Source organism: Siniperca chuatsi, linkage group LG14 (genome assembly GCF_020085105.1).
Source record: "Siniperca chuatsi isolate FFG_IHB_CAS linkage group LG14, ASM2008510v1, whole genome shotgun sequence".
NCBI lineage: Eukaryota > Metazoa > Chordata > Actinopteri > Centrarchiformes > Sinipercidae > Siniperca > Siniperca chuatsi.
In genome coordinates this window covers 2706924-2732069 of record NC_058055.1, presented here as the reverse complement: position 1 = coordinate 2732069, position 25146 = coordinate 2706924, and the positions used below count along the sequence as shown (strand labels likewise).

Genomic DNA, 25146 nt, shown 5'->3' with positions numbered 1-25146 from the left:
GTATGTGAAGCTCCCTGGCTGACATGCTACTATGTATATGGACTGTGTGTGATAACTTGTGCTGAGACCTGCAGACTAATCAGCCAGCTGCTGATGCTTTTTGCACTGAATTCATCGCCCCACATTTGTGTGCTTACTTAAACTTCAGAGTATTTTGGATTTAAAAGACTGTTTTCACAGTTTGTGCAAACTCATGCCAAATTTAAATCATCCATTAATTAAAAAAAAGAAAAGAACTGGCACACAAAACTGAAATGACTTTCCATTCTTTTACTGATACCGTCAATAAATGTTCTGCCAAATCATGGTTTTAAATAGTGTAAATACCCAAGTGCATCCAGGACTGTGGTTTTGTTTTACATTAAGTTTAAATGCTGTTGTTCCCCTGCAGAAAAAGACTTGAACTTGTATTTGGCCAAAAACCACTACTGCTGATGTTACTGTTTTAACCTGGCTGAATGAATCAGATCACAAGTATTACTGTAGGAAATGAGGTGCACAATACCGGTGTAATGGCACTGGCATCAGATGGACAAGCAGAAATCATTGTAGGCACTTCTAAAATAGCATGTCAGTAATTTTTTTTATTGTTGTATATACTTTTGTATGCAATACTGTATTGCTATGTCACATACTATGTATATTACAATACATTATTATTATGTGAAATTACAGTCAACTACTGGCAGCTGTGGTCACCGTGGTCACTGTCACATTATACTGTTATTTCAACAGGCTCATTACTGTCATTTACATTAACAGTTTATTACTGTAAAATGTATTGCAGTCTTCCACAGCTCAGTTTTACATAAAAAATGCATAACCCCTAAAACACCTAGCACAAAAGAGGATGAGACAAGTGACAGCTTTATGGAACTGAACATTCATTCACAGGCAGCATCGTATGACAGAAGTTTTCTTTTTACTCCAAATATCTTAGAAATCAAGCAAAATATGACATACTTTGTGTTTAAAAAGTAATTTCTTACTTTTCTTTAATTTGGTAGTTTCTTACCAATGTAAAGCCATTACTGACAAAATCCTTGGCTGGCTCCCAGACTTAGTCATGAGTCTAAACATACATAACTGCTATGAAAATGACAAAAACTTTGTTCAGTGAAACAAAAACAATATCAAAGCACTAGTAAAGAGACTGCAGGTTAACATGATTTGTAATGCCTTCAGATGTCCTACTCGGCAGAGGGTGGGCATCCGGGCGTCCAGGCTTGCAGCTCTCTGAGTGAGAGACACTACTTTTCCTGGCTGGTCTTTTTACCCTTCTCTGGGTTATTCCCAACAAGAAGCACCTGAACACAGCATGTCTGTATGTATGAGTAAATAAATGATATTGCCTGGAAATCACCTATTATGTCCCTGGCAGCAACCTAGCTACAGCTTAGAAACACGCTTAGGTTGAGCTCAGATATCTTACAAACCAAATAATTGGTTATTTGCATCCAATTCCATGGTTGTGTGTGTGTAAGATAATATCAAATGCAAGTGGGGTAAATGGGGTTTATGTATTAGACCAGTCAAACATTAGCGTTCACGTTCACAAATATTCAAACTTCTAACTGTAAAGCCACTACCTGGACATGCTCTCTTGTGCTTGCCAGGTGCTTGTAAGGATTACACCTATTTATTGTTAACAAACATTGAACCTGGGTCACTAATTAGGTAACCAGATGCACAAATGTCATTTCACTTTCTGAGTATGATATTGCTAACCTTTTTGTTTGATTCCAGGAGGGAGGATGAATGATTCTAAGGTGTTGATGGTTGCATGTGGCTTCTGTCCATTACTGCTGCAAAAATACTGCATTACGCCATCAAATCTTACAGTAGCCTACTGTTAATGTTTGCTCTTGTGTTTTTCAAAAAACATACAAATTTACAGTATTTCCCCGTATTTGGGAAGAACGGCACATTACTATTCAAATTTGGCTGTTTTTTACAGCAGTTTATTACAGTGATATACAAACATTTTTTTTTCATTTGTGCTTTATTAGATAGTCACAGTAGAGAGAGACAGGGAAGGCAGAGAACAGTGAGGGGATGACATGCAGCAAAGGGAACGGGCTAGATTCGAATATATCCCAATGTCAACCCAGAGTCACGGCAAAGAAAAGCTAATCAAAATGTTCAGACCTCTCCTACATCATAATCCACTTCTCCATCATTGGTCTGTGAGTTCAGTTTGTTTAAAAAAACAAAGCTAAATGTGCTGCTAACATGTAGGGTTGGGTTCCGATAGCTGGTTTCAGTTTGGATCCGGTTCCAGGTTGGAAGAGTGTCCATGCATGTGAATCACTGATGCTAACAAATCTCAAATCAAACCTTTGATCTGTCCTCACACTTTTTTATTACCAAAAGGCCAGCACTGACGTCGCTTTGCTGGATAAAATGAACAAACATCACCAGTTGCAGACTATATCAGCTGTAGCCAATCAACGTTATTTCTGTAACAGCTAAAATTCAACTTTTGGCTTTTAAAGTGTTAAAGTCTTTTCTGCAAGCTGTATTCAGTCTATTTTACCCGACAGGTAGCATCTAACTTTATTATAGTAAAAACAATGAACATTCTCATGTTTGTCTAAGTGTTAATATACAGTTGGTTTATTTAGTTGGCGTAAGGTGTATGTACACAGTATGAATCAAACGAGTTAGTCTGCACTCGGAGAAACAGAGAACATCATTTTTTTGAACATGAAACACAGGTTGCAATTTTTATTTTTTTTTTACCTGTTCACCTCTTGATCTTTTTGGGATCAGAGGTGGAAGGCGATGTCAGCGTGCACACTATCTCGTGTTTTAACTGATCTAAAGGATGAAGCATGTCTCGTCACTTTGAATGCACAAGTCAGTGATGAATTTGTCAGATAACAACTTCTCGAGGAGCACTCAAAGGTTGCATCGCCTCCCCACCAAGATTTGGTTTTATTTTGAAATTGCTACATAACCCTAGTTTGATCCACGTTCGTCTGGAATATTTCACTCGTATTTCACTCATACATGTTTCAACCTATTGTTAGGCTGTCCAGCAGCAATTTACTGTTTTGAGTCACTTTCACAGCTATAATAGCGTTGTTTTCAGCCGCAGCAGGCAGCTGTTTTCAGAGAAAAATCTCTAAAAACCCACTGTACACTACCTGCTCAGTGCTTATCTAATTATAATGATTTATTGACATGATTTTTACTAAAAATGAGATTTTACTTTGTATGGAGTTGAGAGTTGTGTATAATGTAACCCAGGATTGAACTGCAAAGTTTTTTTTCCTCCATTCCACACATCAAGAAACACGTTAACCAAACGTTCTTATTTTTAATGAGCCACAGCTGCAGATCCTACATAACTGATATTTCTGCCAAAGAAGCTGGCATTTTTACAGCGCACTCTGTTAACATAACGTCACAATCGTACCTTCTAGAGGGCACTTTTACATCTCATAGCACCTCATCAGACATAGTTGGATGTCAAAATGCCCCAATTTCTAAATATTCTTTGAATTGTGTTTTTGTTCGTGGTTTCATGGAGCTCAACTGAGACAAAGCGTTCTATCGGAGGCCTAAATCTCTAATGTGTTTTTGTATTTTCTGTCTTTCTTCCTACCAGATGCAACGTGGACAGCAAAGTATCACGAGTGGCGTGGCTCAATCGCACTACCATTCTATTCGCAGGAAGTGAGAAGTGGTCTCTGGACCCTCGCGTCATCCTGATGGAAAACACAGCAGTCACAGAGTACAGCATCAAGATCCAAAATGTTGACGTCCATGATGAAGGGCCCTATGTCTGCTCAATCCTCACAAACAAGAAACCAAAATCCACAAAAGTGCATCTCATTGTTCAAGGTGAGACCTCCCCGGCCCTGTCAGTGACTGTATTCAGCCACAACAAATAACCAAGTGTGTCAAACACGATCAGTATTGGAACAGTGTTGTGTGTGTGAGGGTTTTTTTGTGAGTGTTCATTTTTTCAAGTGGACAATTGTAAACTTAAATCTTCTCTCTGTTGTTTTAGGATGGTGTGATTAGATGGAATTCAGTGAGTATTAGACCCGGTGATGAAACCGGGATCCAATCTCGATTTAATTTCAGATTGCTGATAGATATTGATTTAGGGCACAGTACATTGATAAATGTCCTGGCTCAGTTTCATTGCAAAGTCCTACTAAATCAACTTTCAGCACTGAGACATTTGTAATCTTTTATGATGAAATCAATTTCCTTCATGGTGAGTTTCCACAAACAATTAGCACCACCGCCCAAAGTCTGCATTTGAGGTTTAGATCATGTAGCTGGACTAAACAATTAAAACTTGGATGAAGAAAGTTGTATCAGATATCTCATGCGGAATCACAAAGAGAATACACTGCATCAGTGAACGACTGGAAACCCCTGAGCAGACTCAGATCGCACCATTTGAGATTTTAATATGAGTTGAGAAAATAAATAATTTTTTCTTTGTTTTTTTTTTTTTTGAATAAATTCAGATTTTTCTTTAGACATGGAAACTAGCACATCTTATGAAAAATAATTGACATGATCGTCACAAAAACCTATTCACTTTCATGAAATCATAATTAGCATTGAGTCTTTTTTCACACTGTATAATTCATGATGATATCTCATTAACTCTTGATTTATGCCGAGAAGTATCCACCGTGGTTTTAATCTAACAATAGACAAGCATATTCTCGCGCAGACAAGAAAGCACATCTCCAATTATACTTTCCCGTTGATTTTATCTGTCCTCTTTTCCTGACCTTGACCTTGAATAACTCAACCATCTGGATGCTGCAAGCTCACACTTGAAACTCAAAGCAGCCATGAGATCTGCAAAACAGGCAAAGCTGGGCTTTGATACACCAACAAAACACTGGTGGTGGTGCTCTGGGCCGTTGCACCTGCTCCAACAATCAGTGTGTATGTGAGAGCAACAGTGTCTGTCAGTGGTACGAGGGTAGCAAACCAAGCCAGCTCCTGCCACAACTCTCCATGTCAAGTAGGGATGCAAAATTTAAGAAATGTACTTAATCAATTATCGGTCATGTTAACAATCAATAGTTGATTAATCATTAAAAAAAATAAACAAAAGAAAGTGAATGTTTTTTTTCCCTTAATAATAGCATTTTTAAACTACTGCTGTGGCCCCCAATCACCGCTAAATCCAAGTCAATTAAGTATTATAGTGGCAGATCTTTTGTCAATATTCAACAAATGACAGACAAGTTCAAAATATTAAATAGCTGTTACAAGTAGACATAAAATAGATTACAGCCATCTCTGCACAATAGACTTAAGTTTTATTTAGCATAATAATCATATCTTAGCTACACGATCGGGGAGATATTTGTTCACTGCTTCTAGTGTACCGCATGTCCCGGATACTGTGGCAACTTTATCTTTCTAATCTTTCTACGTTTCCCTTCCAGCAGTACAGTGGATTTACACCCGAAGAATGGAGAACGCTGCTTGGAAAGTTCATGACTTTTGTTGTTTGAAGGTTCTGCTTGTCCACAGCGTTAGTAACTGCAGCTTTGCTGTCAGCTGTCTGACTCTCAGCTCCCCAGCGCTGATTGAGCTATAGTGTTAGCTTGTTCTGATGACGCTGCAATAAGCATGAGCCTCTGGATAGCTAGCTAAACCAGACAGCTGCGAGACAACAACTCTGGGATTTTCACACTGTTACTTTGGTGCTGGAGTCACTGACATGTACTAGCTGGTTACTCAGTCAGGGGAGTTAGCTAACGCTACAGCTGTCAGGACTTCCACAGTGAGCACAGTTCTTCACCTGTGGAGGGCAGAGGAAGCTTGTTTGTTTCTTGGGCGTGGCGCTGACGGTTTACACTGCATGCCCCTCGTCTTCTACGTTGCCGGTTAATCTGTCTTCTACAAAACATTCTAACGCAGATTGACCCATAATCGTTTAATCATTGACATCCCTAATCACGTAGACATAGACATGCTATGTTATGCTTGCTTGAAGCAGAAAACATCAACATATCAAGGATTTTGTCCTACATCAATATCGGGCTGGGCGATATGTTTAGGCTATGCTGCGAGATACGATGTATATCTCAATATACACATTTTCTCTAAAATAACATACCTTAAATTAACATGTGATGATCTTATAGACCATGATGCATTGCTGTAGATTAAACTACCCAACAGTTTATGAATCAGTTAAAATGAGCTCAACCTTAAACATCTACAGCAGTAAAATGCAACATGCACATTAATGCAGCGATAATATTAATCCCAAAACATCAGATATAATAGGAACACTGACAGGGACCATGTTACTGCACAGTGAGTACTTTAAGTAAATATTGCTGTAATACCTACACACTTTTACCTTACTAAGGTTTAGAATGAAGAACTTTTACTTGTAGTGGAGTATTTTCACTGTGGGGTATTAGTACGTTTGCTGAAGTAATGGACCTGAATACTTCTTCCACCTCTGGTTAGCACACCTACAGCCTAACTGCACCTGCGTTACCGGCCAAGCTTTCCCTTTAAGGAAGGTGGCCTTGTGGGAAACCAAAACTTTTATGACGTCGTCATATGACGATATGGTCATTGCTGTAGGCCTATCGTACATTAATTGATATTCGAATATATTTGATTTATCGCCCAGCCCTACGTGCTGTAGAAATAAAAATTGGAATAAGATAGAATGGATGTTTGTGAAGATGTTGGCTATTTTAGGTCTTGCTAATACAAATGGGAAAGCCAGCTGTAAAATCTATTTCTCAGCTCTCATCGGGCAGGAAAAGACTGATGCTTTCATTTGAAGAGTGGCTTTTTTACAATGCAAGTGAATACTTTGTCACTGGTCTCCACATGAATTCCTGTTACACACTTGTTTTTCTGACGTTACATAGTGAAGAGGTGAGGATGGGTGAAGGGAGACAGGCCTAGTATAATAATTCCTTCGTACTGCCTTTTGTGCTGTATTTCTGTATGGCTTCTGTATATGAGTGTAATGCATATTGACAGTTGTTATGGCGGTAGTGAAGTAGACTGTGATTATTTATGTAGGCAATCCCGCTGTTTATTTGGGTAGAGGGACAGACATGCAGTGAAATAGCATGGCCCAGTATTTCTCCCATGCTGGCACTTGTTTGAGGCCCGCCAGTGGTGTAATGCTGCTTTGGCCTGATTACACACATGCCAGTACCCGCCATGATGAATACAGTGTTAACATACAATTGCTGCCAGTTGTTCAACTTTGTGAGAGTTTTGTGTTATGTGAACATTTCATAGGAAGGGGCACATATTCATATCACACCCTGGAGTTACAAATGAATGAATACAGTACATGCTGCCGCCTTTATGGCAAAGACAGATCAGGAATTCCATGGGGGATGTTAGTGGTGCCTTTCGTCCCCACAGGCGCTCTCCTCTCAAGCACCTCTGAAATTCAGATTGGTGTTGAACCTGTACACAGAGATGGACTCTGGAGGCTAACATCAATCAGCCCAGTGACCTTGTCAGCTGATACCCTCAGGAATATAGGGCATCTGCTTCCATGGTGCCTGCACACAGGGAGTGGACTGACTGCAGTTAAGACACACTACAAGAAAGAATAATATCTTGGAGTGCTTTGTAATGCATAGCGTATGTATTCCAAGGACTACAAGTGGCAGAGAAGGAGCCAAGGACTCTGCATCAACATCAAGTGGTAGTTACACTGTGATCCCAACTTTAGGGACTTCAGTTCTGTTTCTTTGATGAACAAAGCGCCTTGCTGTTTCCGTCTTATTGACTATCCCTGAAACACCACAGCAACAGCACAGTCTTCACTTCAACTGCATCTGTCATGTCGAAAGAGCTAGTCCTGCTTTGGTTGTGCGGTTGATGACTTTTGGAAGAAGAAATAACACAGTCTTCCTCTTACAAAGAACAAGTGGAATTAATAAGCAATAGAATGCATCCTTTCAAAAGTCAATACCCTCTGCTGCAGCCTTATGGTCTGGTATGACCAGCAGCTTATGGTGGCTAATTCAATGTGTCATTATCCTGTAATTGCCACATTACTTATTATTATTAGTCTCACACATGTATTGAATTGGGTGTTTTCATATTGTTGTGCCATTGTTAGATAAAATAACTCTAGCATACAGTAAACAGTAAATTGTAGTAAATAAATAAATAAATATATGTTGTGATTTTAAAGCCTAAATATATATAATATCTTCTTAGCTAGAAGTATATTCTGGCTTGCTGTTGCTATGACAAAAATGCAGAAATAAACATTGTTATTGTAACAGTCATTGTTATAAATAACTTGAAATCCCTCGAGATGTCAACACAACAAGTCAACATATTCAGCTAGCAGACGAACAAATTTTTGGTTGTCATTTTATTTTTGCCCCATGCCGCTGGCCTGTAACAACTGAACTTGTCCCCCTCCCTTCACTGTATGCTGCTCAAACTCTCAGCACAGCATGCGCACACAGTGTTCACCCCATGCAGTCTGCTCTGTGTCTCTGTCTCCATCGGCTGTAATGCTTTTCAGGATGAGAAACAGAGCAGGCCACTGGAGGAGGACCCAGCTTTTGCCTTCAGTAGTAGATGTAGATCCCTACTTTGGTTTGTCTGTGTGAAACCAGTTACTGAGACAGCTTTTCTTCGACCACTTCTCTGATGTTTCGTGAACTTCCAGCTGAGGTGCTAGAGTAGCTCAGTGGTTTGCAATCTTGCCTCAGAGCAGAAAAGGGCTGTTCCTGTGTCTGATCTCTCACAGTCTAATGATATGCGGGTCAGGTAGTGAGGAGATGTTCATTTCCTCGTGGAATATTATGTATCGCCTTGTGACGGAGATGCAGCCTGTAAAAAGGTGTCTACAGCTCTCAGCACGTGCCTTCTGAGGGCAGGCAGTGATAAGCTCCAACTCACCGTGACCCTGAAAAGATTATGCGAGTGTGGGAATGACCAAATGAAAAGTTACCTACAGATTTAGTTCTGCTTCATTTTCCTGAATATTGTACATTCTAGGAATTCTGTCTTTCAAAACATTTTCAAGGATGTACCAGAGATGGCTGGGCCATTGTGGCTACTCCTCCTGGCATGCATGTCTCAGTGCCAATGTATTCAACCCTAAGGCTATGAAGGTGCCATGGATACAGCATGGCCCAACAATCAATTGTTTTGAGTTATTTGTCTAAACCCAGACATCTGCTTCCTGTATTATAGCAAATTCCCAGACCGTCCTCCCCCAAAATACGGCCGTACAGGTCGTCTGTGCAAGCAGCTTATTACGAACCATATTTATGTTTATTGTTAGTCGATGATTTCAAAATTTCAAAAAGGATGTTTTTCAAATGACTACTTTTATTTATTCCATGGGACTTTTATTTCATAATGCCACAATTATTTATTTCATGGGACTTTTATGGTTATGGTTTATTACTGTACCTCAACATAGTTAAAAAGGTTACATCTACCTTAATCATTGATTTAAATGTGATTTGAAGGAGTTGATGAGATTTTTATGAATAATAATGACAGACAGACAGACAGATGGATTAATCAGAATTACAAACCGACAATTGGATCCGTTAAATAAATATCCCATATTTATTTACTGACCTTTATTTTTAGCACCATGTTTCCACTGTATATGTAACGGAACACTTCCCCTCACACATTAGCTGCTCTGGGAAAACACTGTCATTGGTGCCAATCTTGATCTTGCTCCTTCAGTCAATATCAATCAGCGGAGACAGGTGAAATTAGTTCTCGAGCAATTTGGCCCTGGACACAGACGGGGGTATTACCCAGGTGTCGTTGGCAGTATTTGTGTACCTCAGACTGTTTTAACTTCTTTAAAACAAAAGCAAGTTGGTGTTTGTAGCAACTGGTCCTGGGTGCTCCCAGAATGGGTGAGTGTCCATTCATGAACTGGTCAACTAAATGGAACTAAATGTACTTTTTTTGTGTGTCAATGACCTGAAAGTAGAGCGTAGTTGTTGAGTAAATTGTCATGGAATCAATTCTTTAATTTAGCAGGCATGTGCTTGAGAAGGGGCTAAGTCATGTGCCCATTTTAATCAGTTCTTCTTCTTCACAACACTGAACAGTTGAGATCAACACTGAGGATGATACTACACGGATCTGTAAAATTCTCCACTTAACTGGAATATTTTCAAAAGGTCTGTATCGGTACTATAAAGTCTGTTAATGGAGTTTATCTCAAATATTGTTTGTGTATTTTCATGTATGTACTTCATCAAGCTACATGCATATGAAAATAAGCCCAAAATGGACAGCTAAATTGCTGCATGTTCATAAAACAAGGAATTTCGTAAAGGCATTTGATAAGGCACAAACTTCTACTATTGCAGTACAATTCTCCAACTTGAAAGGCTACATCTTCTGTAATAGTCTATGTTAATCTTTCTCTTGTCTTCTTTCATCGAATGAAGCCTTGTCTAATACACACCTGGTAGACAGGTGTGTATGAAAATGAAATTGTGCACAAGAAAGTGTGGAATTCCATTCTAGATGTAGGCTACTGAAAATGCAAAGCTTCAGTCATAGACCAGTAACACTATACTTTAAGTCCACAGTTTTTAGCATTCATAAGCAGTGTATAAACATTTAATAAATTGTCTATAACACACAATAATGCAGTTGTTATGCAGATATAAGGACAGTTTCAAGTGTTTAGCTATGTACAGTATTTGTCAAGAATTATAACTTCTCCTATGGAGACATTTTTTATATTATTGTTTTTATATTATTACTGTTTTACTATATTGTCATTCATTATCTGTTTATACACCAGCTTCTGGTCCTCAGCAGGAGTTATAATAATAATAATAATAATAATAATAATAATAATAATAATAATACATTTTATTTATAAGTGCCTTTCAAGTCACACAAGACACTGGACACTAACACTGGAAAGAAAATAATGAGCACAATAACAGCAATAAGAAATATATACAGATAAAAGAATAGATTCATAATAGACATATTACAAAACACCAGGAAAGGCTGAGTTTTCAGTTGCTGCTGAAAAGAAGTAACCCATGTGCACTGGCACAGACCCCGATTTCAGACCCCCATTCCAGAGGCTGGGGCCAGCTACACTGAAGGAAGGCCCTATCACCCATAGTGCGGAGCCTAGAGGCAGGAGTGCAGAGTAGGTGGGCATCAGAGGACCGTAGTGAGCGAGTAGGTGTGTAGGGATGGAGAGGATTGGATAGGCAGGGAGGCGCTAAGCCATGGAGAGATTTATAAACAAGAAGAAGTACTTTAAAACAAATGCAGTGTTTAACTGGGAGCCAGTGCTGTTGCTGAAGTCTGCTTAGACCCCGAGTGGGTACACCAAGGAGAAGGGCATTACAGTAATCGAGTCAGGATGTAATAAAGGCGTGAATGAGAGTCTCTGCGACAGAGTGGGAAAGAGAGGGCCGTAATCTGGAGATCAGGTGAAAGAAGGATGTCTTGGTGATGTTTTTGATTTATGTGTTAAAACAGAGGGTCTAAAGTTACAGCAAGATTTCTGACCTCAGCGACAGAGGATGTAATAAAACCAGGTTCTATAGTTTTATTGTTGTGCGGTAATAAACACTTATATCTGCTTATAACTACATTATAGTGTGTTAGAAAATAAATGTTTATATATGGCTTATACATGCTAAATAGGACAGGTTAAAGTGTCACCCACAGACCTTCATCAGGCATCAAACAGAAATGTTTTTAATTACCTGTGCCCTGTGCTGACAGCGTGTACAGTGCAACATTTTCATTGGTCACACTGGTGCGCCTCAAATTTAGTAGCTCTGAATATTTTTTTTTACAAACACCAACAGGTTGTGCAGTGGTGACGTGATCCGAATCTGCATGTCGGCCTACATATAAATCATCCATCCGCCACCCCCCCGAAGAAATAATTTTCTCCAATTTAGAGACCCACGTTTCCATGCGCGCAGTAATGTCAAAGCAAATATCGACATTTAAGCAGCAAAGCTAAAAACTGTAGTTATAAACTTGACAGGACAGAGGAAACAGAATTAAACTTTTTGCTTCTGAAATACATTTTTTAGACAGCTGTGATGGAGCTCAGGATTTATCAAGACGGCTGCTTTACTCCAAACACTTTCATTGTATGAACCTGGACTGTGTGTGTGAAGAACACAGAACATTAAACATTAGATCCTGACCCATCCTGTCGGCGTGTCGAGAGATTTAAATAATCAATGCAGTTACGCTGCTGTGCCTCGTGCGTAAAGGTGCACAGCTTCTCTCTTAACACCCCCCTTAACATTCCCCTATTAATAGATCTAAACCATCAGGGCAGCACCCAAAATAATGAGTAGAATACGTAGAATAGTGTAAATGTAATAAATAATATGTAGATTCTCCTTTGCACATGTGGATAGTATTGTTAAGGCACACATCCAGCCTAATGAGCATTGCATGGATGTATATTCCGTTTCTACACATTTTATTTGGCTTCTTGATGTCAGAAGAAAGGCAGCCTTGCTCAGCCAATAGATCATTTGCCGCCAAAAACACACACACAAAAAAAAAAAATTATTTTATTTGCTTAGTCAGTTTGGAGAGCGCACAGAGACAACAGAGATTGAGATAGGGATAGATAGATAGATAGATAGATAGATAGATAGATAGATAGATAGATAGATAGATAGATAGATAGATAGATAGATAGATAGATAGATAGATAGATAGATGATAATGATAGATAGATAGATATTTTGATAGATACTTTCCCCTCAATTTGATCAGATGGTTTGCTAGAAACAGAATAGAGGCTGGATTTCGAACACCTTTTACTCATCAGAGCAGTCACCGTTCACCCTAACTCTAGATATAGGATCTTTGTTTAAAGTATTAATCCACCTGATAAAGGTTGAACTGAATCCCATTGGTTCCATAGTGTAATATAAATCTGACCAGTCCACCCTGTCACATGCTTTCTCTGCATCATGGCTCAGAAGCACTGAAGGGTGGGCGGTGTCTCTTGCCACTGATTGCACATTATTTGTTCCTTGACATCCTGGTATGAAGCCAGTCTGGTCAGCGTTGAGATATATATATATATATATATATATATAGATATAGATATATAGATATCTGCATCCTATTTGCTAATATGGAGCTAAAAATCTTTGCATTATTCCTGAGCAGGCTGATTGGTCTATAGGAGCCACACTCTAGTTAAACCTTCCCCTCCTCATGAATTACTAATATTATAGCCTCTCACCAACTCAGTCGGTCATTTCCATCGAAAGCTTTGTTGAAGACTTCACAAAGTTAAGGTGTAAACTCCGTCACAAAGGACTCGCAGCGCAACCCATCAGTCCCAGGGGACTTGTTGTTTGTTTTTCATGGATTTGATGGTTTCTTCTATTTCGCTTTCTGAAATTGGGGCTGTTCTGCTCAACTGCTCAGCCTCTGCCTGAGTTAGCTTTGCCAAATTAAGAACCTTAAATGTCTGAAATGCCCCTGCCACTTGTGGATGGGAAACCTCAGCCCGAGATGTGGGGTGTCTTATTTTAGATACTATGAGATTTGACTCTGCTTTCCACAATTGAAAGTCAAGCAGACGACTTTTTATCTTTGACTGACTCTTTGATTGTATCTAAGAACTCTTTTAGCTTTACATGTAATTAATTCATCCAGAGCAGCTCTACAATATTGGAGTTGTTTCAGTGTATCATCATCCCCGGTTGTTTTATGCTCTAGTCCTTTTATATCATGTTCAAGTTGTTTCTGTTTTTCAAATCGTTGCCATTTCAGTTAACAGCTATTTCAATGCATGTACCATCAGCACAGCCTGGCTCAGTGTCTCCATCCACTCTATGGGATGGAGATACTGAGCCATTATCATTTATTACAAAATATTCTTCAATAGTTTGCTTTAATTTAGGGCTGTCCCGAATACAATTTTTTGGGCTTTGAAGCTTGGGTAGTAATCAACAGGGAATATTCCAAGCTTCGGCACAGGGGGGGCTTTATATTTTTTCCGCAATCCATTAACTAGTGGACAAAAGGTATACTGACACACACATGCTCTGCAGAGAAAAACACACACACACTGTTGTGTTTTTTGAGCAACTTTATAAAACATACTGCTGACGAAGAAAGTTAACAGAGCAGACAAATGTGTCTGTCTCTGTATGATACAGCTAGAGAGAAAGAAAGAGGCAGGTCAAGCCGGTGTGTGTGTGCGCAGTAGCCTAAGAGACAGAGGTGTAAGTGTGTGTGCGAATACCCAAATCCCAAATTGAAAATAAAATACCTACCCAACGAACGAATATCCGAATAGTCGAATATTCAGGTCCAGCCCTTCTTTAATTGTTGTTGAATAGCTGGGTCCGTCAACATTGACACATTTAATCTCCTGAATTGAAAGTGCCTTTCAAAACTCAAATTAAATTTCAGCCTTACTGGGCCATGGTCAGCTTATAGACATGCAAATGTGGAAAGATGGAGTGATGGGCTGCCACGTAGCGCCCCCCGGGAGCAGTTAGGAGTTTGGTGTCTTGCTCAATGGCACCAGTGCCCTGGAGCTGAACTTGAACCGGCCAGCCTCTGTTTCCCAAGCCAAGTCTTTATGGACTGAGTTACTGCCGCCCCTTTACTGCTTTGGATTTCTTACTAGGGGTCCATGTTTCAAGGGCAGTCTGTCTAGTTTCATATTTAAGGCACAGTTAAAGTCTCATCCTACAATTGTGGTACCTTTAGCTTCCCTTGCTAATATGGATGCTATGTCCTTAAAAAAAGTGGGATTATCCTCATTTGGGGCATATATATTCATTATGGGCAGATCAACCGCACCTATTGTGCTATGACTGCTATATATCTGCTCTGTTTGTCCTTAAATTCCTTTGCTACTCCTCTCTTTCTGCTATTTGGACAAAATGCATAGAACCCCTGCTCAACCCATTCTCTTTTTAATTTCTTGTGTTCAGCACCACTCAAGTAAGTTTCCTGTAAAAATGCTATTGAGCACTTAGCTTAAATTTTCCACTGACCTAAAATCTTTTTTTTCTTTTTTATGGGGTGTTTAATTCCTTTAACATTTTAGCTAACCACACCTAAACTTGACATACAGTATTATTTTCATTAGCTCTTTACTTCTCACCTCATGTTCCTCATGTTCATCTCCTCTCCTCTTCCCCCAATTCCTTTCTCTGATTAATGTAATTGACTACTCAGATTTTTAACACGCTAGTGTGTGGACTTAACAGACATGTCAAGAATATAAGAACTCTTAACAAACAAATTTAGATGAACACGTTTGACTCACTAAAACCCGGCTGGTTGCAGAATTGTTATGAAAGCATGAATAAAGTTTGCTGGTATTGTACCCAGCCCCTGTTGTGTTATAGGCAGAGAGTAGTGACCTCTAGCTCATATGCACTAAGTGCCATCCAAACAAAAAGAAAAAACAATCCTTTGTTGAGATTGTTGCCCTCTCTTGGGTCTCATCATAGAGAGAAAAAAGAAAAATCTGGTGTAATTCACTCCCCCAAACCCTTATTATTTCTCACAAACAACCGTTAGTTAGTGCATTTAGCTGGTTTAAGTGCATCTCATAGAGGAATAAGTATTGCACCTTAACATTGACAAAAGTAGCGGTACTCTTGATCATTGCACAGGTTGTTGAGGGTCACCTCTCATCTCACCAGGTACCAGGCACCCTCTCGTGTCACTGGTCGATATCTTCAGTTGCACTAATTCTTGACTCTGCTTCTCCAGTTTTCTGCTCTAGTTTCCCCATTTGTTGTTTCAGGTCCATTACCAATGCTTCTAGTCTAGATAACGAGGCCTTAGTGTCAGTGAACCACCATTTTCTTTCCTTAATTCTCTTAACTCTCAGTAGTGTTCATTATGCCCTCTTTTCCACTAGCCTCGACCTGAGAAGGTGCCGGCCGCTTTTTCTCTGTGACTTCTTTTTGAGATTCTTGTTGCACTTAAAACAACAACTGAATGTGTCTCAAAGCACGGTGCCACCAGAAGTCCTTCACAACAACTAATGAAGAGTTAATTTAGTTAATGGGAGAAAACAACAGGCATGTAATTGCAGAAGAGCTTTGTGATGCAAAATATTTCTCTGTCATTGTAGATTCAACTCCAGACCTATCGTACTTTGATCATTTGACATTTATTTTTAGATATGTTAGCAAGTAAGGTAAAGCAGTTAACGTCTTCAGGCTTTTGAGCCAACGCAGAGCCATACAGGACAAAGTTTGGCAGATTCTGTCATTATTAGGTCTGCCACTAATAGTCGACAGAAACGCTAGTCAATGAGAAGAGTCTTAGTCGACCACGTTTTCATTAGTCAGGTAGTTGCAAAAAAAAAGGGGATAAAAATATATTATTTTAAAAAAGAATAAATTTAGAACAGGATTAGAATTGAATATTTTAAATTTAACTAAATGTTTCTAGAGCAGCAACAGCAATGTTAACAGCAGCAGTCAGTATATTAACCCAATATCTCACTGGAAACTAATCTAAAATGTCAGTAACATAAATAATATTCCTTACATCAAAATACTGAGTGTTCAGAAATCAGTCAGTATCAGTCCTTCTTCCTGTCCTCCTCCCTCTGCTGCTGCTGTGATTCACTGCCTGCAGGTAAGTTACCTGGTAGAGGGAGGAGGGGCTGGTTTGTCTCAGCCAACAGCAGTAAGTTTACAAATATTTGCCAAATTTTAAGATACGTGGCAAACTAAGAAACAGTTAGACTACATACAGACAGACAGTTTTTGTTTTAACTTGTTTGTAGCAATTCGCTATTAGCCGAGTTAAGATAAGAGCAGATTAAAATATCACTTGTTGAACAGGTGTATTGATAAAGTATTGGCTTTTTACTCGCCACGGTTTTATTGCACTCACAGTAAGCGTAGTTGTTGTCAGCTCGAGTAATCACCACCACTTTCTGCTCTGCTGTTTGCTGACTCCGTGTGTGTGTGTGGGCTTGTTTTAATATATTTTATATTTTAATGCGTCAGACGCAGGACGCGTACCTAGCAACATCACTGCTTCAAACTCCATTGGGAGCTGCGCCTTGTCATGGGTAAAAACTTTTAGGGGATTGTTGCAACACCGACCGTTTCTCTTGTAACACAGGAAGTCACTTACCGGCGCACTGCTGCTAATTGTACTAGCTTCCATTAGCTAGTTACAGGGCTGCCAAGTTTGGGTGAGATTTGGTATTGGTGAAGTTGGTGCATTTTATGAGTAGGCCTTCTAGCCTTCATTACCCACCAAATTCACAATTTTAAAGCATGTATAGATGAAATGTCAATAATCATTGTCAATAATCAATAAGTATGGTTGGAGCGTGTTGGCAACCCTGTATAGCCTAATGTTTACCAACAATGTAAAATTACGTTATATTAGCTACTAGATTTCAGCACAGCAGCGGGCAATGGAGCATGGCTCAGCAGCCTCCCAGTGAACATGGCCGGACCAGGACCGAACACACCCTCTTAAGCCAAGGCCGGTTTGACGACAGGGAATACAGTACGAGGTGATTTACAGTGGTTCCAGCCAGGACTCTGAGGCGGGGACAGGAGAGGCATGAAGCAGCAGAGGAGCGAGTTTGTAGTGAGTTAATTTTGTAAGTAACGTTATACATCATCCATCCTATTGATAAGTCTGCGAGTATTTGTTTTGGAAGTTGGAAGTTATTTATTCCTGTGTTTTGAACAACGAGACTTGTGTGATGTTATACTGTGTTAAAAGAAATGAACAAAATGTTCAGTCACCTTGCTGGTTGTTCCAACACATTCAGAATCTTTAGCACTTTTGCTGTTAGCAACAGGCGGCTCGCTTTGTGCCCCTCGTAAAATTTATATTTTAAAGGCTCATTATTACAGTTCTGTATTTCTCTGTAATGTAGCACAGTGTTAACATTGTTACTTATGACATTCGCTCTCACCCCTGGAACTCTAATGGCTTGAAATAGCCGACTAGGAAAATCTTTAGTCGGTGGCAGCCCTAGTCATTACCATGGAAGCAAATAAACCCATTAATCCATTTTGTACCTTGTGCTGCCCAGTCTCTAAACTTAGAAGGCTAGGTGTAAACTGTAGAGGCCAGCAGTCCAGAGGTGGGACACTATTTTGATTTACTGCAGTCCTTGTACACATTCAGCTCTGCATCTACCCATAGGTGGGTGCGAGTTTTTCAGAACTCTGATATCCATAGCGACTTAACATTAAAGTCACTATCAAACACTCGGTGGAGCTGCCGGGCTGACTCCATTAGAGCTCAAAACTGCTGCAAAATAAGAGAGGTCTTAGAGAGCATATCTGCAGATGAAAAACAAAAAAAAGTGACACAACTGAACTGAAGCAAGCACACTCAGTGCAAAATTAGATAAACTGGAAACTGCATTAATGGCTAATTTATGGAATGCTACTCTCACTTGATTCCAATTGCAGCTGCAAAAAGCTGACATAGACCTCATGAAAGCAGCAACTGCTGAGGTTGCTGTGTGATTGTGTGTCTGCAGAAAGAGATCGTTTTGCAGACTTTGAAAAGGAAGCATTAGCTGTACCAGGTGTGTGCCAGGTATACAAACACGATCCCCAGTGCACTAGAAAGCGCAGGAAATGTGAAGATGAAAGTGCAGAAAATGACACTTTACTTGATGGGAGAAGCAAATTCCAAATTGAAACATTAAATGTGGTTATTATACTGTTCATGCTAGAGACAGAACCAGTAAAAGTGATGCAATTGACAGAACAACCTGTCCTCTGCCTGTCCCTATGATTTGGACAGAAGTTTTGCTGGTGAACTGATGCACTTCAGATCTTTCATTAGATCTGACAGACATGCCTCCATCAAAGCTATTAAAAACAAAATTACAGACAACATTTCTTAATGTGTACATTGCATAAAGACTGTATCAAATGATCCTGTGAGAAGCTTTGAGGGACATGTGCTCCTTTTCGCAAATGTCAAAGATTAAAAACAAACTAAAGACAAGGATGACACAGAATGCATATTTACAATTAAAACTAAAAGAAATGAAGAATGGAAACCAGTACTGTACTTTTCATACACTATACTGAAATGCTTTCATCAGCTAAGCAACAGTTAAAACTAATGCGTGCATCTACAGTTGTCCAAGGTAAAAAAAGGGCAACTATATCAATGTCTGTGTATTTATTTCTAAAAGCATATAAATATATAACTGTATAAAATCTTACAGAAACATCACCAGAAGCACTTAAGTACTTAAATGCTGATGAAATAAAAATACTAATTTCTTCAATCGTAGTTTCACTCCACTGAATTTATAGAACGCATTTCACACACACTTATCTCACACTTCATCTTCGTGATACAGTAGTTATCTAATGACATATAGTAATAGGAATGAAACCAGCCTGCCAATTTGCTTGATTGAAGTGCTGTATGTATACATACACAATATGCTCATTAATTCTTCTTGGACTGTGATTTGACACACTCTCCTGTCTCTTCTCCTCTCATCTTCTCACACACAGTCAGTATTTGTCAGGAAGTGGTTCCTTTGCATTGGTTTGTCAAGAAAAAGTTAAGTGTTCAAACATTTCTGACCATGTTTATATATTCTATGCAACAAAAATGCAACACTTCATGTCTGGGAACACTGCCAGATTGGGATAATAATTCAGGCGGGGGATCTAATGGGGCCTTAGCATGTTTTTTTAAACACAAAGAAACATGAGCAAGGGACATGGTTAGTATCATATCTGTAATTTTCCAGCATTTTCATCCAGGGCTTTTCTCCTCCCTCTCAGCTCCACCTTTTGTCTTTCCCTCGTTCTCTCTTTGTCCTGCACTGTCAATTTTTTCTCCACACTGCTCGGCCATGTGCACTCCATGCACTGACTGAAGATTGTGTTGATGCATACGCCCATGCAACCAATCAAGTGTGATGACAGGCAGGGATCATACCATCAGGTTCAGATTCAGATCCATAGTTCTGAATGACTGTATGTGCCCCCCGTTGTTTTCGTTTTGGATTACTCATTTCATTTTGCATTTTTAACACTGGCCTGCTACTCGGGAGCACCGTTGATGGCCAGTCTGGGCCTGGTTCTAAAGGTACAGTATGTGAAGTACGGTACATATGAAGTTTCATTGGCATTCACTTGATCAGTGGGAAAAGAGTACATTGTACTGCCACTATTGGGGGTATATTCCAGGGAACAAAATTACACAATTTAAATCCCATTTCTAGTTTGAGGATAAAGAAAATGTAAACACAGTCATCAGGTCCCATTCACATGTGACATATCTGTGCACAATAAATAGACTGCAAGTCCAAGTCTATGCCAACGTCCGATATGTTCCTTCGGCTCATGTTTAACACATGATAGTGCTATGAAATCCCTCTGAAGGAAGAGAGGCCTGGTGGCACACAGCCCCGACAGTAACAGAGGTGTGTGAGGTCTGGGTTCCAGCAGCTTACAGGAAAGAATCCCTTTGGTGAAAGGTAGACTCACATACTTTGTTGGGCTCAGAATCGTTTGATGCTTTAGCTGTAGGAAAAGTGTGTCATCATGCTTAGCAGAGTCAACTGCTACTTTCACTAGAAATGCCATTACAGGATGGACTGTTAAGAAGTGGTGACAGTGTACAAGTCAGTGGGCCAGTGAAGGTAGGTTTGCATGTACTACACTGAGACGCACCAGGGAGGCATCCTTTGTCTCCGTCTCTGCAAAGCTTAAATACTTGGAATATTTGCCAGTGGGTAGCCTCACAAGCTCCACCAAATTTCCCTAGGGGAATTCCCAGTGATAGATCCTTCCTTTTGATAATTTCAGTAGAAAATCTTTAGTTTTAAACTGCTAAGGACATTGCTAGTACCTGCTGTTTTTACTGTATGGTGAAATTTAAACATATCCTCAGGTGTGTTTAAGGTGTTTAAGGCATTTCTCACTACGGGAACTTAACGACCTGTAACTTGGAGCTGCCCATAACCTGAACCTTTATGAACCCGTATGGTTTTGGTGGCATGTTCTGCCTTGCATTTCCACTGTGTTTTACAAATTTTGGAACATTTTGGATATAGGTCATTGAAAAGGTATACCAGGACAAACATCCTCATTTTAATGCCCTGTTTGGTAGGCGAGGGAAGCTGTGGGACAGACTACAATGGAATAAGTGGTACTAATATTTATTATTGATTGGTTTACATTGTTATTACATTATTATGGATGTCCAGATCAATTGGGCACGGTTGTTATTGGCCAATATTCGGTAAAAATATGCGATAGGGATTAATGCCTTCTAGTTGCCGATCGAGGACACATATTGTATTTGTTTACTAGCGGATCTTGACCTCTCCAGTATGGCAACCGCGCTGACGCATAGCGACCTCTCCGATATGGCGACCGCGACATACAGCAGGCTTCTTTCCAGTCCAGATGGTGGTGAAGCTAACGAAAGGGCAATTTATTCATCTTGTATCGTGTCTAACTATAGTGGATCATAACATATTGGGCATGGAATTAATCTGCAGATGCTCCAGTTCAAGTTGAGGCCAAACGTTTCTATGGATATCAGTTTTTGAGCCCGACAAAGGCCAAAATGTGGCCTGCAACAGACTAGGTAAGCCTTGTTTTTAGCCTAGCAGTTGTTGATCACTCGCTGCTGGTTAGGAGGAGTGAGGAGTCTGCAACTGGTATAAAAGAGAGCAGTCAAAAGCCAATCGCTATATAGATCAATTTCCAGCTATGCTGGATTAAATCTGTGCTTCCCTTCATATTTAGTGTTCGGTAACAGGCTCATCAAGGCGAGGAAGAAAGGAGAGGGAGAGATGATGACGTGTCAGAATTTAAAAAAAGAAAAATCTGAGTGATTTCTGATTCTGAGCAATTTAATTATAATGACTTGATGAACAAAACTTTGGTCAAAATCTAAGACTGCGGTCCATTTGAATTTCAAGAACGTTTTAAGCACAAGGGGTAAAGGGCTATTTTCAAGGTATTCCAGTACTTATTTTTTTAATACTGCTATATCAACTACTATACGATTGCCGATGGCTCAAAGATGATCGGCAATCGGTATCGGTGGTACATGTAATGAATTTTCACTATCATTACATTCATGGAAGGGCCCTAGTCGCAGCAGGAGGTGGACAGAATGGAGTGAACAGGGCCTCTCCTTTTCGTACCGTCAAACCAGCCTTCTCATCCTTCTATTTATCCCTCAAAATAAGACATATTTTGGTGCATCAGAGTCAACATTTCTGAAAACCTAATACTGCCTTTATACAGATCTGCTACACTTACTTGCTGGGACAAATCTTATAGACATGAGTATTTGATTATTTACCTGCCATACTGATCTATAGAGAAAATATCAAGGAAATTGTTATACTTTACCTGTCCCACTTCTTGTGGAATAAAGTCCTGGTTAGAGTTAGTACAGTAGCTGCTTGCTGTCTGACCCAAAGGAAACTTAAACAAATGGTTCCTGGAATAATGTGTTCAGTAACCAACCATATTCCTACCTAAAATTGACCTCTGCACTGGACAAAGTATTTACCACTAACCTTTACACTTAACCTGCAATGCTTTTTTGAATAAGAAAAAGATAATTTGTCCCAAAGAAGAAATATATGATAAAAGATAAAAATGTCATAGAAAGCAATAAATTTTACTTTCTCATACATGGAGACACTCATGTGTCATGTGTTACAACACACATTTTATGGTTTAAAACAAATTATGAGTAAACTGTTTGTGTTCCTTGACAATCATTGCTTCTTTTCATGTTTTGTAAGATGGAACCTTATAATTCCAAGAAGAAAGCAAGTTCTTAGGTTTAGAAAGAAGGTTCTATCTACATTTGACCTGTTTGAAAAAAAAACATTTACAAATTTGATAGGATTTAGATTTTGTACATTTACTGTAGAATACATTTTGGGTGTCTGTCAGTTCCACATATCATTTTTGCTATTTGGAATGCACAAACATTGATGCTCAATATTTCAGCCGCTCAGAACACAAATGTAACCTTATAATTCCAAAGTGGCAATTAATTGTATCATCAGAACTAGTACAAACTAATACTTATTAATACTAATATTCATCAACTTGATTTCCTGTCAAACAAAGTACACAGTCTGGGAACATAGTCATGTAAATATCTCTTCTTTGAAATTGGCAGATTATGACGCCCACACCTAACTTCAGACAGATTAGTTCTGTACAAAGGGCTAATCAGAAAGAGATATTTTTCAAAAACAAAACCAGTCTTCATTACCCTTTAGTTATTACACATGGGGTAATCAGTCCTGATGACGCAGATCCTTAAGTCTGTGGTTAACCTGTAATGTAATGTGTGCTGGATTGATATCTCCACATCTGTGCTATTGGAATGATAATAATAATAAACTTTATTTGTATAGCACCTTTCAAGAAATGCAGCTCAAAGTGCTTTACAACATAGACAATTACATGCACTGAGTTAAAATAAAGATACAATCTAGAATACATATATTGCATAACATGCAATATAAAGAGTTCAGTCTAGACCTGCTCTATATGAAAAGCGCAATGAGATAACTTCTGTTATGCATTGGCGCTATATAAAAAAACTGAATTGAATTGAACTGAAACATGACATGGAAAATAAAACCCACTAAATAATAATAATAATAATAATAATAATAATAATAATAATAATGAATAAAAAAGTAAAAAAATAGAATACATAGAATGTATAAAATCACGTGAAATACAGCATTGTAAAAGTAGCGCAGCAGTGAAATGAACTACTGCACTCCTTTTTGTGCTGAGTTTCCGGCCTGTATCAGGAAAGTCACAGCTAATTAAAGGCTCAAGTGAAGAGATAAGTTTTTAGCTTGCTTTAAAAAAATATTTAGCAAGCTGGCTTCCCTGATAATAGGTAGAGATGTTCCATAGCTTTGGGGTGTAATTGACACTAAATATAATAATGACTTTTTTTGTATAGCATATCTCATGCAATGATGCAGGCCAAAGTGCTTCACAAGACATATATCAGTAATAAACAACAAAGGCAATAGAATGAAGAAAGAAAATAAACAGTTTGATAAATGATACCAGCAACGTCAACCCAAATTAAAAATGTAATTTATTTTTAGAGAGAGTTTGCTGTCCTGAGATCCAAGGGGAGGGTGTTCCACAGTTTAGGGCCATAAAAACAGAAAGCAGCCTCACCAGGTTTCTTGTGGGACACTTTAGGAACTTCTTTAGGAAAAAGAAAGGCAGTGGAAAATCTGAGAGTTCTTGTTGGGACATAAAATGCTAGATTATGTAATGCTTTGTAGACAAGTAAAAGGACTTTAAAAGCAATTCTGAAAGATACAGGTAACTAGTGCAGGGATGCAAGCAGAGGGGTAATGTGATCTCTTTTTTTGTATTGGTCAAAAACCTGGCTGCAGCGTTCTGAATTATCTGTAATTTTCTTAAAGACTTTTTAGGGAGACCAATAAAACTCATCCAGATATTAATGTCAGTGAAACAGGTAAAAAGAGCATTTAAGGAACTGTGGTTGTCTGGTGAAACAGAGATTTAAAGTTGTGTAAATGCATAACAGTGATATTTGACATTGTGGTGATTAATTATGTTGCCCAGATGTATAAAGAGAAGAGAATAGAATGCTTCCCTACTTGACACAAAGTCACCTAAACTAACAAAGAATTTTCTTTCAGACAGGTATGAACGAAACCAGTCAGCTCTCAAATCTAACAAAAAGAGGGCTGCTACATTGTTTGAGTTGGTTGAATTTAATTTACTACCTTTAATAAAGCGGTTTCAGTGCTATGGTTGGAACGAAAGCTGGACTGGAATTTATCTAAAATAGTATTGGTAGTCAGATGACATTGTAACTGCTCAAATACAATCTTCTCAAGAAGTTTACTTATAAAAGGAAGATTTGAGATGTAATTAGCAAAGTCACTAATGTCCAGATCAGGTTTCTTAACTTCTTCAGTAGAGCTGTTTTAAAAGCAGAGCGGAAGGTGCCTGACTGCAGAGATGTGTTGATTATTCTTGTTGTTTCATGGGAGATGTACTGGAAGCTGGTAGGAACAGGGTCTAGTGCACATGTGGATGACTTAATTTTATTGATGGTGACACCAATTTCATCATCTGTTGTCAAACT

The 25146-nt window shown here is 39.0% G+C and overlaps 1 protein-coding gene across 4 annotated transcripts in view; it reads left to right on the top strand.

Moving 5' to 3' along the window:
- Positions 1–25146, top strand: part of opcml (opioid binding protein/cell adhesion molecule-like) — a 322114-nt gene that overhangs the window by 205693 nt on the left and 91275 nt on the right. For all 4 annotated transcript variants that reach the window (XM_044222971.1, XM_044222969.1, XM_044222973.1 and 1 more), the window contains one exon: positions 3614–3849. In XM_044222971.1, coding sequence (XP_044078906.1) covers positions 3614–3849 — 236 coding nt within the window. The remainder of the gene's footprint in view (positions 1–3613; positions 3850–25146) is intronic.